The 16624-nt window shown below is 39.0% G+C and overlaps 2 protein-coding genes across 4 annotated transcripts; both read left to right on the plus strand.

The window, feature by feature from the left end:
- The first annotated feature begins 6082 nt into the window (after nt 1–6082).
- LOC106915825 (elongation factor 2b) lies at nt 6083–12208 on the plus strand. Its single transcript, XM_014983712.2, has 13 exons — nt 6083–6207; nt 7284–7498; nt 7981–8162; nt 8647–8858; nt 8946–9124; nt 9204–9309; nt 9543–9795; nt 9928–10123; nt 10209–10575; nt 10659–11012; nt 11095–11277; nt 11388–11520; nt 11831–12208. Exons 1-13 carry the CDS (start codon nt 6205–6207, stop codon nt 12022–12024), a joined length of 2577 nt encoding a protein of 858 aa, XP_014839198.2. The 5' UTR covers nt 6083–6204; the 3' UTR covers nt 12025–12208.
- Nucleotides 12209–13034: 826 nt separating this feature from the next.
- Nucleotides 13035–16582, plus strand: hmg20b (high mobility group 20B). 3 transcript variants are annotated; one of them, XM_014983715.2, is made up of 9 exons: nt 13035–13169; nt 13515–13613; nt 14060–14260; nt 14394–14514; nt 14612–14664; nt 14749–14815; nt 14928–15143; nt 15266–15398; nt 15980–16582. In XM_014983715.2, the coding sequence occupies exons 1-9, from the start codon at nt 13050–13052 to the stop codon at nt 15990–15992; spliced, it is 1023 nt and encodes a 340-aa protein (XP_014839201.2). In that variant the 5' UTR covers nt 13035–13049; the 3' UTR covers nt 15993–16582. The 3 variants fall into 3 exon arrangements, with proteins under 3 accessions (XP_014839201.2, XP_087861025.1, XP_087861026.1); XM_088004899.1 differs by having other exon boundaries at nt 14615–14664; XM_088004900.1 differs by lacking the exon at nt 15980–16582 and having other exon boundaries at nt 15266–15402.
- Nucleotides 16583–16624: the final 42 nt, after the last annotated feature.

The following is a 16624-nucleotide window of genomic DNA, read 5'->3' on the forward strand; positions in this document are numbered from 1 at the left end:
GCATGTGCAGATTGTCATCAAATTGGATTTTCTGTTGCAGCTTATTAAAAAGTGGCACAACTGCTGATCAGTTTTGAATCCAATGATCTGATCACAAGTCTACTAACTACTAACTTCATTTCCTAAAATAGCCACCAAAAATTTTGGTTGGACAGTCGAAGACACAGCTGCTGGGAGCTGCAGCTGTGTCTGCAAGAACCCATGAGCTTTAACAAGTACTAATGTGTGCTTCATTTGATTCAAATTTCTGTTGGATTGAATACCAAAATGGATTCAGTGTGTCTTCCCTTTGTTTTTTTTTTTTGTTTTTAGGCTCCTTTCTTTGACTCTCATTACTGCCTTATCAAAAACATGCCTGGAGGGTTGCTTTGATTCTTTCATGCAATGTTTGAGAAATCCTTTAATCTTCTGTGGCAGTCATTTGGGGTTGCCTAAGCTCTTGCTCTCACCAAGCGCATCTCTTCGATGAAGCTCCATCTTGGAGCTGAGGTTTCCAGCCAAGCACCCCTCTCCTGGGTCTCAGTTCCTCCAGACTAGCACCAGCAGCAATTAGGAAGCAAGTTCGGGAAGGGGGGACTGCGCATCTTCTGAGCTCATCATACTAGTTCTCAGTGTAACTTCTTTTAACAACACTGGTAAGAAAGTTGTTAAAAGCTTAATGGAGAAATGTTGCGGTGACGTGCTGAAGGGAGTGTGCGGGAAAGAGCAGGAGCTTCTTAAAGAGGCAAAGAGTTAAATTTTAAAGTCAAATTTCTTTTAAGTTATGTTTAATAAATTCAGCATTTTTATAACACCTAAAGGTAACATAATTGCTTGATTGTGCTGTAAAATGGCACACAGAGTATCACATAAAAACACAAATCTGAAAACTTTCATTTGCAGAGTCAAGAATACGACAGAGATTGCCTTAAGAAGCGACCATTTCTGCATCATTTCATAATGGGAACAGTTAATCACAAAAACATGTTCACTGATTTATTATAGTCAAAAGAAATAAATTACCCAATGGAAACCTGTAATGTTTAACAGATACTCTATGCTACTCACAATTTTGTTGCATGCGGCGCTCTTACTGTCTTTAAGACGGTTTTGGTTCAGAAGAGCTTGAGAGGATTGCTCGTCTGACTGCTTGGCTGCTGTGCTTTCTGCTAAATAGGTGCCAGCTGTAATGGGAAAATCCACTTTGATCTTTGATCCGGTGCCTTTCAGGATCAAGACACCCTCAAATCACTGAAGTCCAGCCAAGCAGTACAGGTACGTTTCACAGAGCTTTCTATAATGCAAAGATGTGAAGGAGCAAAACTAAATCTGATGAAAATTGCTTGAGAATGTCAGATTTTTTTTTTTTTTTTCCCCCTGTGATGTTGGCTTTTGCGAAACAGTTCAGCTCGGGGTCAACTGAGATCATTGTGACATTTTGAGGACAGGAATGTATTAACAATGCACAGAATTTTATAATGTACAAATGTCTGAATATTGGCAAAACAAATTGTGGCAGAAATTCACAATTTTTTTTCTGATTTTAATTTGTTGGTTGTTTGAAAAGGCAGGGCAGATTCTGTTTATTATTATTATTATTATTATTATTATTATTATTATTATTATTATTATTATTATTATTATTCATAACCTTGGCCTAGCAAAAGAGCTTTTAAGGGGAAAGGAGAAAAATGGGCTGTAAAGTGAGACAAAAGCAGTTTAAAAATGATACCAAATGAAAATATTAACCAAATTGTTAAGCTTAAAATCTGACATAAATTAAGGCATCAAGTCACAGTTTTTGAATTGTTAGATTTTTCCAGAAACACAAACTTAAAACAGAAATGTCAGTTACTTGATTTACATAAATTAAAAGGGAAATACTTGTGAGGACAGACAGATTTATTAATTTAGGGTACAAGCATAAAATTCATGTTGTCCAATAGATACACAGTGATACATATATTGTGGAAAATCATTAGAATGAACAGAAATAAGGGTTCAAAAACATCACTCTGTTATTGTCCATAACAAGTTTGACTTAGTGAATTTACTTACTGAAATAAATGAACTTTTCAGTAATATTTTCATTTATGGAACGGGTCCAGGCCACTTTGTGCACAAAAAAGAAGCATGAGTGAAGTGACCGAACTTTCAAACCTGCGCGTTTGAAAGTGTGATTAAAACAGAGTGCACTGCACTCACTTTCCCAGTTAATTAAAATTTCTATTAAATTGAAAATTAAACATACGCACAGAGGATTTCCAATTTCAATCAACTCAGTTCCTGCACCAGCTTGAAACGTGCACACATGAAGCCATCGTCAAATGACACCGGGGGGAGGAGATTGGAGGAATTTGAAGGATGTGACACCGAGGTCCCAGATGATGCTTTGGTAAAAATGCGTCGGGTTTTTTGAAGGTACAAGTACAGGTCAAAACACCGAACTGTTGCACCTCGCTGTTTGAAATGATTGTCTCACCGGCAGCAGAGCAGCATGCTGTTTTTTGATCCTGTGTCAACAATCTGAAAAACTCACTTTATAGTCAGCTCACATTTCTTTTGTGTAGTGTATTTCACCAGAAAAGGGAAAGCTTAGATTTTACTCAAGGGCCACTGGAATTTTTCATTTACGAAGCAAAATTTGTATCTATTTATGGATCAAATGGATGAGAGTGAGTTTACCCCCAAAATCTTAATCGAATTATCTCGTAATTAAACAAAGCCCCTGAAGCAGTACGCAGCCCTCTGTAAATGAATCAAGATGACTGGAAACTTAAACTCAACTCACCTAGGTGGTGTTGCTTGGATAAGTGCAGTAATGTAGATTACATGGTCCAGGGAGCAACACCTAAAGGACAAATGGATCATCAAAGCTGTCTTTAAGTGCTTTTTTGAAAGGTGTTCTTTTTTTTCAGCTGTGGTTCACAAATGATAATATCCTCTGAGCCTACCCATCACTGCTCGTTGAGTTGACTACAACAAATAATTTAGGCTGCCACTTCTCTCTAGTGTCATAATTCCACACAGCACATATTCACTAATCCCGAGATTCCCAGGATGACCTGTGCTTCCCTCAGATAAACTGAAGCGCTCTTGGTCCAGCTCCTATCATTTAAAATCGGTTTATCTTCTTTGAGGCCTTTTATCCTCTACAACAACAAAGATCTTTGTTCTCTGTCCAACAAAAAGACATTATTGCGTTCTTGCAGGGCTGGTTTTATAGTTCTGCCTGTTGGCAGATCATATGGGCAGAACTGATGCTGTGATGTGATGCTGTGGTGGTGTTTCTCCTTCAAAAGGCTCTAGGAACCTTGTTAGAGTACATGGCTTTCAGCTTTCTTCTTTGGTCATCTCAGTCGGGAAACAATGTTTTGGTGCCGCCACCAGTTGGTACCTGTAAGCAGCCATTAACACCGTAGGGTAGAGGGTAGAGTCATGCAATCAGTGACTCTACCCTCTTGCTAATCACCGAGTGGCAACCAGTGACTAATAGTCTTCTGATATTGCGTTTTCAGGCAAACTACGCACACTTAGCTATAAGTACACAAAAGAGACTGGCACAACATAAATGTTATCAGTGAAAAACCCTCATACTAGGGCCATGTGGCCACAATAGTTAGTGTTTTTCTACAGTTGTCTGATATCTATGTATTATGTTCATACGCTTCTGCCGAGACAACAGAGCAGAACCAGTGGCACCTCTACAATCACAAGACTTTCACGTTTCTGAAATGTCCTTGAATAATTGTGAAGAAAAGGTTCAGAATACTGTGTACGTAACATGGTGTATCCGACAGCTGTCACTAACAATACTCGTCTGACTTTTATTTAAAACAGAGTCAAAATGCAACTTGTCAGTAAAGCAGCTGTGTGTATGTTTTGGGGGGTTGAGGGGAAACAGAATCACATTTTCTTAGAAATTTGCCATCATTTTGACCTACAGTTCAATCACAATCATTCTGAGCCAGCTGCCATTTCTCCTCCGTCAGTCGGTTTCAGACCTGATGTTTGGATAGTGACTGTTAGTTAGCGCACAATGTTAGGCAGACATATCACGTGTTTTAAACATTTCATGCACAGTGTCACATTTGTTCATTTAATTATGTATGTACCAGTATGTTTTCTAAACTTGCTCAGTGTGCACTGGTCTCTCAATCTGCGGTTACAGTCATGGTAATAAGGTGCTTAGTTGAAGTTTCATTACCTCAAAGCCAGCTTTCTTGTTTCTTTTGGCTTGCTCTCTTGTTGGAATACCAAACTGTATCCAGGTTCTACCCACAGATGTTGATTTGAGGTCATGTTTGAGGTAGTACTCCATTTTAATTACTCAGTTCAATTCAGTTATTCAACCAGTACCAGATGAAGCAAAACAGCCCCACAGCAAACCTACCACTACATTGGTGGACAACTGGGGTAGTATTTGCAGGTATGAATTGCTCAACATTGGATGCACCGATAAAAGCTCAAAATGAACATGAACTTATGACCAGAAATGTACAAATAACATTTTGTGTTTCATATTTTTTTCTGAAATGTGTGCATTTCACAGTCTGGTGCACTTCATTACAAATCAACACCCTGTCCCACAGGTATTTGATGGACAAATAAACAGGATGGAAAAGATGAGTTGTCCTTAGTTTGAGTTTCATTATTTTGCTGTGTACGTCTCTGCAGCAATAAGAAGAGATTTGGCGCCACCTACTGCCTACATTGATGAACCAACACAAAGTTGCAAGTAAAAACACCTGGGTAATAATCCATTACAACAGCTAGAATTTTCCAAATGTTTTTTGTGAATAATGTTCTTAAGAACATTATTCACAACCAGAAATAAGGTTTGCAATTTGTTAAGGAGCAATACATTACTTGAAGAAAGGTAAACAGACCTGATGAAAAACAAAACGAATAGCTAAACTTGTATAATTTAATGGGATACACAAAAATATGTTGTTGTTTGTTTTTTACAACAAAAACATAGAAAATCAACCACCATTTATATTTAGACAAAGACCCCGTCATTTGTATACCCAAAACGCTATTACTCACTTACAGAGTAAGCTTTATTGGCTTGTACAATGAATCTTACATTAACTCGCCCTATTTATGGTTGACGATCTTTTCCAATGCTGAAAGTTGGCGCAGGGGTGCCATCTGCTGGAAATATTCTCAAACTACATTGAATAAACAAATCTATTTGTTCGACACATTGTGATACATTTTGCACAGTCGTTCCTGAAGTCAAAATCTGTCTTTGTTACACTTCCTTAATACTGTCTACGTCTGCCTATTCATGAATGCCAGTTTAGTGGTTTGCTGGTTTATTTAATAAATTCTAAATAAAATAAACTGATGTTTGTGATAAAATGTAAAAAAAAAATGTGTATGCATACTTTTTCAAAGCACAATATACAAAAACCACAATTTGTCGAAAATCCAGATCATGGAAATCTGTGAAAATACAAATCTTGGAAAATCTGAAGGTATTATCAGAAGGATTTTAAAGCTTATTTAATCAGTTCTCAAGAGTTTAGCTATTCAGCCTTATAAACTGCTGCTGTCTAAAACACAGTCTTGAATACAAGTACAGTGTGTTTATGTTTTAAAAGAGAAAGTCGCTCGAATGTAAAACATGTTTTAAAACAGAGAATTGCCTGTACACAAAGTCAAATGAATTACATGAATTTTAAGTTCTTACTTCAAGAACTTTATTTTTATACTTTTTAAGCTTTCTGCCAAAAATCTCCAGCTTGATCCAAACATTTTGACTTTATGATCAACAAATAGACATTGTGCTCAGAATTTTTACTCAGTTAATTATATCTTGCATTCATGTAATCTGAAAATTGTCATATTGTTATTATTTACAGATTTGTTATTTTATTTGTTTCATTTCTGGGCCTTACTACTTCTACAGTGTAAATTTACATAAGTTATTTAAGTACAGTTTAATAACCAACAAGTACTACCGTTTACTCTCAAACAATTTGCTTCCTTTGTTTTTTGAATGACGTTTCCTGTTTAGTGAAATATCTCCTCTTGGAAGCACCTCGCGACATTAGGAAACACCGGCCGGGACGTTACGCACAGAACTGACGCACGCAGTATAAATCCCGGTTTTCTGACGTCAGCGGCCTCTTCCCTGCCTATGCCCTCGTGAGGTGGGCAGTGTAAAAAATTCTTGTCTCTTTTCTCCACCAAGAGAATCCAAAATCATCCGTCAAAATGGTGAGTGTGTTAAACTTCTACGAGCTAACAGTATATCGTCGGAAGTCTTACATATTCTCCGCGATCATATTTTTGCTAATGCTTCAACATTTTAAGGATATTTAGCAAACATTTTGTGTGATAACGTTCTGGTCAAAATGGCCCCCATTGTGTAACCTGTCGCTAGCCTGAAAGGTTTCTAGCAAGAGACTGATCCTATTTCAAAATAATAGTGTACTTGGGGATGTCGAGTTATTCGTAACACTCCTGGCAGTAGTCGTATAAACGTAGTTCTTATAAAGACTTAAAATCTGTGGCACTGATGTGTAACTTTGGTGTCGGCTTTTTTGAGCTAATGCTAACCGTTCAAAAAAGGGGTTACATAGTTTCTATTGTACCGGAAGAATTATGATCAGATGTAAGTTTTGTTCATTTTCAAACCGATGAAGCTTGGATTGAGTGTCTCAAACGTGCGTAATAAGTTGTTTTGTGCTTAAAGATTAACTTGCCGGTATTTTCGTACTTCCACCATTAGCATTTAGCTCAGTCTCAAAGTCCGTACACGTGGCCTAGAAATGCCGACGTATTATGCCAGCTGTCAATTATTCGAAGGGCGTATAATAGCAAATCTGTCCTAAACTGTCACTAGAGGCAATAATGTGGTATTACAGTCAATAAAAGTCCTCAAATCCTTATTAGAAGCGGTTAAGCAAGACTAGAGACATAGACAACAATAACGTCATCTTTGATTATGGCGGAAACCCAACGCCCAGGGTGGAACTGCAGCACAATCTGTTCACTTACATCAGCAGCAAATAAAATCTTGTAGTCACTGTTAACAGATTAGCTTTACTATATGTCAGTGCATTATTTTGAGTAGTCCTCTATATCTATGATCAAAATAAAGATTGGTAAGTTGTAAACTTTTAGCAATAGTTCATGAGGTCTCCATTTTAAAGTTGTTTTTTTTATGTTGAAAATGTCAGGTTTTCAGTGAGAAATAAATAGTGAAAATAAGATATAATTCTTAATTTACCCCTAGAAAAAATAGTAAATTCTCACTTTTGATTTTTCTAAATTCACTTTAATCTTCACAGGTGAACTTTACCGTAGACCAGATCCGTGCCATCATGGACAAAAAGGCCAACATTCGTAACATGTCCGTGATTGCGCACGTTGACCATGGAAAGTCCACGCTGACGGATTCACTGGTGTCCAAAGCTGGCATCATTGCCTCAGCTCGTGCTGGAGAGACGCGTTTCACGGACACCCGCAAAGATGAGCAGGAACGTTGCATTACCATCAAGTCTACGTAAGTTTAGTGGATCATTCACATGGTCCCACAGCAAAGGGGGCATTTATTGGTCAGTTCTTTTCTCTCCTTTTTTTTATAGGGTGGTGCACCAATAAATCATCCCCAATTTCCTTAATTTGGGGAAATCGGCTAATACTTTATATTATCCACTTTATATTTACCTCAGCAAAGGTCTAAAAATCAACCACTGTCCTCTTTTGCTCTGCCATGAGAGAAGCTTAACTGACGGACCCGCTGTCCAGGTCGTGTCTGTACGTTTGCATTTAGTCACCTCACTGTTGCTAACTCTGCAACTTTCTTGCTGTATTTATCAGCATTTCAGACAAAGAAAGTTGAGTCAGCAGATTAGACTAATTAAAGATACGTAATCACCCACAAATTTGCAATCGGTGCACCCCTACTTTTTACTTTAATGTTTTGTTCTTCATATGACATGGGTAATTGTTTGCTCACTGCCACTTTACCCTATTTATCTGCAGAGCCATCTCTATGTACTACGAGCTGAGTGAAAACGACCTGGCCTTCATCAAGCAGAGCAGGGATGGTTCTGGATTCTTGATCAACCTGATCGACTCACCTGGGCATGTTGACTTCTCCTCTGAGGTGACAGCTGCCCTCCGTGTTACTGACGGAGCGCTCGTTGTCGTCGACTGCGTGTCAGGTAAGGGCATCCTGTCAGGACCTCATGCTAACATAAATGTTGGATTTTAAAGTTTTTCATTATGATCCATTCATAAAATGTCTGCACATTGTGTTAGAACTGTGAATAATTGACTATCATACATGTTTTTTGTTTGACTTTACAAATAACAGAAGTAGAAACACTAAGGAATCCCCCTTTTAGTCTTTGGAAAAAAACAAAAACAAACCTTTGGATTCCTATCTCTAAATATCCTTCTGTAGTTTTTCTTTTTCCATTTAAGTGCTGATAAGAACTTTTAAAATATCTGAAGCATATTGTTTGCATTTCTAATTATTTTATGTAGTCCAAGTTGACACTGTGCTGCCATTTTCTTAGCTTACAGTTCATTTTGATAGCAAAACTTGTGTAGATTCCAATTGGCTTGAGCCAGCATTTCTCTTATGTCTGTACATTTTTGTGTTGAATATGCACAAATGGATAACTGTTGACCTGTCTATTCCAGGTGTGTGTGTGCAGACTGAGACTGTGCTTCGCCAGGCCATCTGTGAGCGAATTAAGCCAGTCCTGATGATGAACAAGATGGACCGTGCCTTGCTGGAGTTGCAGCTGGAGCCTGAAGACCTTTACCAGACTTTCCAGCGTATTGTTGAGTCAGTCAATGTAATCATTTCCACTTACGGAGAGGATGAAAATGGACCAATGGGAAACATAATGGTAAGAATCTATTTATTTTATAACTTCAATAGAAAAAATTGTGGCCCAGTTATGAACTCAAAAGCCTAATGTTCTCGTCTTCGCTAGATTGACCCAGTCATCGGTACTGTTGGCTTTGGTTCGGGTCTCCATGGTTGGGCTTTCACCCTGAAGCAGTTTGCTGAGATGTACGCAGCCAAGTTTGCTGCCAAAGGCAACACCCAGATGACAGCACAGGAGCGCAGCAAGAAGGTGGAGGACATGATGAAGAAGCTGTGGGGTGACAGGTAAGTTTCAAACGTTGCTCCCATTTCCCAGTATGAACATGTGACAGGCTGTTGTTGACAAATACACCTTCTATTGTAGGTACTACGACACGGAAAATGGCAAGTTTGTCAAGTCTTCTTTTAGTGGTGATGGCAAAAAGTGCTCCCGTACCTTCTGCGCTCTTGTCCTTGACCCCATCTTCAAGGTAAAAACACTGAGATTAAAGTAAACATGAGAATTTTTGAAGGTTTGTAGCTTTTTAAAAGGTTGTGTAACTAGATTATATCTTCATATACCTGCAAGTGATGATTTTAGTTATTCTTCACTTTGACCTGACCAACAGTGATGATAATCTTAAGCCTGAGCAGGTGTTGCATGCACTGATGCTTTGACCATTCTCATGTTTGCCTGTTTAACATGAATTAAACCTTCTGCTAGGTGTTTGATGCCATCATGAACTTCAAGAAAGAGGAGACTGCTAAGCTGATCCAGAAAATGGACATCAAGTTGGATGCTGAAGACAAGGACAAGGAGGGCAAGCCCCTCCTTAAGGCTGTGATGCGCCGCTGGTTGCCTGCTGGAGAAGCCCTCTTGCAGATGATCACCATCCACCTCCCCTCCCCCGTCACAGCCCAGAAGTACCGCTGTGAGCTGCTCTATGAAGGCCCTGGAGATGATGAAGCTGCTCTGGGTAGGCAACAAGTTATTACCCTTTTATTCACCATATGGGTAACCACTACCTATATTTTTATTTTAAGAATGAAGTAAATAAGTTGTATCTTTTTTGTGTGTGTGTGTAATCGATTTGGTGTCCTCTAACCAGGTATCAAGAACTGCGACCCCAAGGCTCCTCTTATGATGTACATCTCAAAGATGGTGCCCACCAGCGACAAGGGACGCTTCTATGCATTCGGTCGTGTCTTCTCTGGATCCGTTTCCACTGGACTCAAAGTGCGCATCATGGGACCAAACTTTGTTCCAGGAAAGAAGGAGGATCTCTATTTGAAGCCTATTCAGAGGTTGGTATCGCATTCTGGTTTGCTCATTATTCATGAATAAATATAAGTGGCCATGTGAATTATGCCTCTACTCATACTCTTTTAGGACCATTTTGATGATGGGGCGCTACGTTGAGCCCATCGAAGATGTGCCTTGTGGTAACATTGTGGGTCTGGTTGGAGTGGACCAGTACCTCGTCAAAACCGGAACAATCACCACCTTCGAGCAGGCGCACAACATGAGAGTGATGAAGTTCAGCGTAAGCCCTGTTGTGAGAGTTGCTGTAGAGGCCAAGAACCCTGCAGACCTGCCCAAGCTGGTGGAGGGTCTGAAGCGTCTGTCAAAGTCCGATCCTATGGTGCAGTGCATCATTGAGGAGTCTGGAGAGCACATTGTTGCTGGTGCTGGAGAACTGCATCTGGAGATCTGTCTGAAGGATTTGGAGGAAGATCATGCTTGCATTCCAATCAAGGTAATAAACTTAAATAATTATTAAAGCTCTATCTTGGCTAATTTTTTTTATATTAAAAAGCTAAAGTGATCTGTTCTTCCCAGAAATCTGATCCAGTGGTGTCCTACAGAGAAACTGTAAGCGAGGAATCAGAGGTGATGTGCTTGTCCAAGTCACCAAACAAGCACAACCGTCTGTTCATGAAGGCCCGTCCCTTCCAAGAGGGCCTGGCAGAGGACATCGAGAAGGGTGAGGTCACGCACCGCCAGGAGCTCAAGGCCCGCGCCCGTTACCTTGCTGACAAGTACGAGTGGGATGTCGGTGAAGCCAGGAAGATCTGGTGCTTTGGACCCGATGGAACTGGACCCAACCTGCTGGTGGATGTCACCAAGGGAGTTCAGTACCTTAATGAGATCAAGGATAGCGTTGTGGCTGGTTTCCAGTGGGCAGCCAAGGAGGTGAGGGCCAATGGATGCATTGCAGTCTCATTGCTATTTCAGGAGATCAGTTCTGGATTTATAAGTCTTAATGTTTTCATAGGGAGTTCTCTGTGAAGAGAACATGCGCGCCATTCGCTTCGACATCCATGATGTGACCCTGCACACAGATGCAATTCACCGTGGAGGTGGTCAGATCATCCCCACCGCCCGCAGAGCTCTGTATGCCTGTGAGCTTACAGCAAGTCCCAGACTCATGGAGCCAGTCTACCTGGTGGAGATCCAGGTGAGAGCCACTGGGAGAACGACTTTGTTTCATTTTTCTACAGCAGAGTCAAAATTTTATTCATAAATCCATGGTTGTTCTTTAAATGTTCATATTTTTGTCATTTAAAGTGCCCTGAAACCGCAATGGGTGGAATCTATGGTGTGCTGACCAGGAGACGTGGTCATGTGTTCGAGGAGTCCAGGGTAATGGGAACACCTATGTACGTCATCAAGGCCTACCTGCCTGTCATGGAGTCATTCGGTAAGTTTTGTGTAATTGTTTTTAATTCAGCAATTTTATGATATGTTTGGCAACTTGCATGGCACAATTTAACAAAAAGTAAAAGCAGAACTCAATTTCTAGTGTGCTAAAGTAGCTTGTGACAAGAGAATGAAATTTGCAGAAATGTTGTTCTGCAAGAACTAGCACTGCAAATTAAATGTTGCGTTGTAATTGCTTTATAAGAACATTCCAATGTGTTCCCCCCCCCCCAACAAGTAAAATCATTTTTTTGCTTTTTCCTCATATTTTCAGTCATATGCTTGAATGAGGTTTCTGTTTCTGTTTTCAGGCTTCACAGCAGACCTTCGTTCCAACACCGGTGGCCAGGCCTTCCCACAGTGCGTGTTTGACCACTGGCAGATCCTTCCTGGAAACCCCTTGGAGACCACAACCAAGCCTGGCATTGTTGTCCTCGAGACACGCAAACGCAAGGGTCTCAAAGAAGGCGTCCCAGCATTGGACAACTACCTGGACAAATTGTAATGGCCTGGACCCATCCCGCTCGACTTTTGTCTCATTCCTCTCTACCCACCAAATTTAAGTCTATATTGTGGGACCGAACTGTACAGAACAGTGAGCAGCAATGTTTGCCAAAAGGAACGACCATAATAAAGAAATGACCACAAAAAATTGTAAACGATAAATAAAAGTAAATAAAAACCTGAAACTTGTGTATTTCTTTCTGTAAGAACAGTGGCGTGGATTATTGGTTATTTATGCAGTTAATGAAAGTTTGGAATGGATTTATAATTGGTTTTCATGTTGGAAATGCTTAGTCTTATTACAGGATTTAATGGAAAAAAACTATAATTTAAAGGTGGTATTGGTTTTAATTTCTTACAGTTCTAGGTAAAATGTTGCTATTATAAATTTGGAAGCGAATTGACCTAAAACTTGTAGAAAGCATGCATTTTGTTTTAGAAAACAAAAAATAGTACAGATAATACTTTTTAAAGAGATTAGTGTCTTGTGAAAGTTGCTTGTGCTCTAATATTTTAAGATGGGGATGGGGGAAACATGCTTGATACATAGGAAGACTGATTAAAAAATGACTTGGTTCCCATCTAATTCAAAAGGTACTTGTGAGTAAGCTGATCTTGAAAACTACTGCTTGAATCGGAACTATCGCAATTGCTTTAAAACGGTAAAAACAATTTTTCTATTTTTTATGAACTCGATCAACCACAAATATTCAAATGGGCTCCGAAACAAGTCTAACCTGCAATAATTATATTTAACTCGGCTTTTCTACAAAACGTCAAAATGGCCGACTTTGTCTTGTAAAAGCAAACTGTTGGGACAAGTTTTAAAAGGTAAAATACAAATACTTTTAAACCTTACTTGAACTGAGTGTTTCATATAAGTCCAATAAGGTAACTAAGAATGAAAATATTTGTACGGCGTTGCTTCCTTATGCGTAAGATTTTGCGTCAGGTAACTGCACAACATTCAGAGGAAAGCTTATTAAACCTGCATTATCATGTTCCGTAACCCAGTGCATACTGGTTATGATGCAAACAGAGGGGGTGGATTTTTTAACCAACCAGCCAATAGCGAGTCTCGATATCAGCCAATCAGAAAGCAGAAACACTTCTCTTCCTGTTTGGCCGAGGGACACATATTATCGGGTGAGAAATAAACGCTTATTGAAAAAGTATTAGAAAATTTCATATAAAGAAAAATCTTACTTTTTTCCGTTATCATTATTTATTCCACACATAACTATTGTTTTTTTCCGATGGAAATTTGATCCTTGTAGCTTTCCTTTTTGTGTGAATTTTGCTCATCTTGTGTGTGCGTGTGTGACTCCGACCAGTTAACGTTAGCCATAACGATCTGCTAGCAGGCAGGTTAGCTTTAAAAGCGCTGTTCCTGATTGGCAATTATTGCTAATTTTTATGCTTTCCTCATTTTTGTTCTTACTAATATGTATTTCCACACAATCACCCTGACTCTGTTCTACTCTCTCATAGCAAGTGGCGTGGAAAGAGATGATGGGGGGAATTAAACAAGAGCAGAGTGATGCATCTCAGCAGCCCAAAGCTTCACACACACTGGACCAACAAGAGGAGGTGGGTGCTACTGCAGAGAAAAACAACACGCTGATAAAAACAAAGCTGCAGATATAAATATATGCACATGCAAGAAAAACTGCAACAGCTAAGATCTGTATTATGATTTCTATTTTATATTGAAAAATTTAGATAATACAAATGAAACATAAAAACAAACAAAAATAAATACATTTTTAAAAAATTCAAAAAATGTAATTTTAAGCATGCAATATCTGATGATGAATAAATGACATTTATTTTCACTTAAAATGCCTAAAATTGCACAGATCAGGTTCACATGGTGAGTAAATCATTAATCATTACTCAAACTTATATTGATGAGCGTGTTATGTTGCACAGTTTAAACAGTCGAAGAAAGTAAGTTTTCATCCATTTTCTTTGTTTTTGTGTAGGTACATAATTTAAAGCCAATTTTTTTTTTTTTTTTTTGTTTTTCTCTGCAGCCAAAGAAACGTGGTTGGCCAAAAGGAAAGAAAAGAAAGAAGGTTCTACCTAATGGTCCTAAAGCTCCCGTAACTGGATATGTTCGCTTCCTAAACGAGCGACGAGAAGTTATGAGAGCCCGATATCCTGACTTACCTTTTCCAGAGATCACAAAGAGACTCGGAGCAGAGTGGACACGATTAGCCCAAAATGACAAACAGGTTGTTATTATTTCTGTTTATTCATTTTTTTCTGTCTTTAAATATTCATAATTTTCTATGAAAATTTAGTTTTGTCCAGGAGAAGCTCTTGGCTTTTTGACACAATAATTTGCAATTGTGTAATTTCTGACAGCGCTACCTTGACGAGGCGGAGCGAGAGAAGATGCAGTATGCCCAGGAGCTGAAGGAATACCAGCAGACTGAGGCCTTCCACATCACCAGTGCCAAGATACATGACAAGAAGATTAAAAAAGGTAACAGCAGATCTCAAAATTCTTAAAGCCTTTATCTGTGCTTTGAAAAAAAACATGTATAATGCTATTTTTTCTTTTTTTTCTTTTTTCTTTTCAGAAGACAGTCCATCAGTTGTTGTCAGTTCCAGTTCAGGATCATCTTTAACAAAGGTGGGCGACCTTTGTGTAGTTCAATATTTATTTCATATATGTTGCAAAGCCAAGTTGTCAGTCTTTGTTTTATTTTTGTTTCAGGCTGTTGACCTCTCAAGCAGATTCGACATTCCAATTTTCACAGAAGAGTTTCTTGATCAAAATAAAGGTAACAGATATTGAAACACTTTGATAGGCACCGAAACATGTCCTGGTTTTTAGCTTGTGTGGAAAGGTGATGCTTAACACTGGCAAAACTTGGTCTCTGTTTGCGTTCCCAGCTCGGGAAGCTGAGTTGCGGCGGCTTCGGAAGACAAACATTGAGTTCGAAGAGCAGAACGCCGTGCTGCAGCGTCACATCAACGACATGAACACTGCTAAAGAACGCCTGGAGGCTGAACTAGGGCAGGATGAGAAGCGTACTCAGGCTCTTCACCAACACCTGCTGGCCATTAAACACACACTGGTCAACAGTCTGTCAACAGTCCCTCTGCCAGGTCAGAAGTCATTTTCTTTTTTTTTCTTTCAACTTAATTAAACCTTAAATCCTGTGATTTCACTTTAAGACGATTAAGTAAAATAAAAAAACAATCATGGATCATTTTGAATGCCTTAACAGGCACAGGGGAGACGGCGTCTCTTGGTAATCTGGACTCATACCTGAGTCGACTCAGTGGAGTCCTGGAAGGGAATCCTCAGAAACACCGCGCCCTGCTCAGCCAACTTCACGAGGTCTTTTCTCATCTCGACAGGTAAATATTGCATCCCGGTCAGTTTGACGCATTGTAGAAATACTCAAACTCTTTTGTTTTAGTCCATTCACTGTAATCCAGTGCATCTGTTTTCTTTAAACATAGATAGAATTGTATGTTTAAGCAACTTTTGATAAAGACTTTGACATTTGAGAGCACAAACTTTCTAAAGTTGAGTTTTTTTGGTTTGTACATTGAAAAATTTTTTTTTCCCACAAGATAAAGATGCAAATGAGTGCAACAAAAAGAGAATTCTGCCTGAAATGCATTCCCAAATAGGTTTATATACTACGGTAACTTACAAAAATATTCCTACCTTTTGAACTTTGCCAGATTTGATCATGTCCCAACCACAAAATTCTGCATTTTATGATACAGGTGCGCAAATGACAGCATGTTGTTATGAACCGCGAGGAGTAAAACATGGTTTTGCTCAACTTTTCATACAGCATTTTAGAAATGTAGTGTACAGAATGCGCATAGTTTGAAGGGTATGAAGACGTTTGCAAGACACTGTAAATATTTTCAAAGCATATATTTTAAGGTCCTGCTATAATTATTGCCTCTATGTTCTTTGTCAGCGAGAAGTTATGAGGAAACTCCGACCATCTATGCCTCATCAGGACACGTGACCATATAATAGTCCACATCAGTTCCTTTTCAACAGAGCATGTGGGTTTGATCACATCTGCAAAGGAAATGGGTACAAATTCTTCTGAACAACCCATATGACTCATGTCTATTGTTTATGAGTACATGTATTCTGTGTGACATGTGCTCCTGCGCATGTTTTATTTTCTGAATGTGAATCTGTGTGGCAGCATGCATGTATTTCTTCATAGACTAGTTTCCCCCTGAACTGCCCTATAACTGGACAAATAAGGTTGACTCTAATTATGTTTTATAGCATTTTCTCAGCAGTTATCCACAGGCTCATGGTAAATCCATTTCAGCATCTATATAATTGTTTATATTTTCCCTGGAATGCATTGGCGAAAGATAAAAGGAGCGGCAGGGCGAAATCTTGAATGCTGGGGTATAAAATGTTGTACTTTTGACATTGCCAGGTTGTGGGATGAACATGCTGTTTTTAAATTGTGCCAGAACATGGTATGTTTGTGCATTGTATTTGTATTTTTTACAGATGTTCAATAAATCATCTTGAACTCAGTGTTTTCAACTAAGGAGCAAGTTAAATGTTTTCTATCTGCGTAAGACATGTACTT

This window comes from Poecilia mexicana, unplaced genomic scaffold, assembly GCF_051168715.1.
Source record: "Poecilia mexicana isolate PSO_F unplaced genomic scaffold, ASM5116871v1 scaffold_4, whole genome shotgun sequence".
Lineage (NCBI taxonomy): Eukaryota > Metazoa > Chordata > Actinopteri > Cyprinodontiformes > Poeciliidae > Poecilia > Poecilia mexicana.

Bases quoted from the DNA above. Each gene is read 5' to 3' on its own strand.
- LOC106915825 (XM_014983712.2), top strand. The intron at 8,859-8,945 runs GTAAGAATCTAT...CGTCTTCGCTAG, and splicing joins GACCAATGGGAAACATAATG to ATTGACCCAGTCATCGGTAC. The intron at 9,796-9,927 runs GTAGGCAACAAG...TCCTCTAACCAG, and splicing joins AGATGATGAAGCTGCTCTGG to GTATCAAGAACTGCGACCCC.
- hmg20b (XM_014983715.2), top strand. From the start codon at position 13,050: ATGATGCAAACAGAGGGGGTGGATTTTTTAACCAACCAGCCAATAGCG. The intron at 13,614-14,059 runs GTGGGTGCTACT...TTTTCTCTGCAG, and splicing joins CACTGGACCAACAAGAGGAG to CCAAAGAAACGTGGTTGGCC. The intron at 14,665-14,748 runs GTGGGCGACCTT...TTTTTGTTTCAG, and splicing joins CAGGATCATCTTTAACAAAG to GCTGTTGACCTCTCAAGCAG.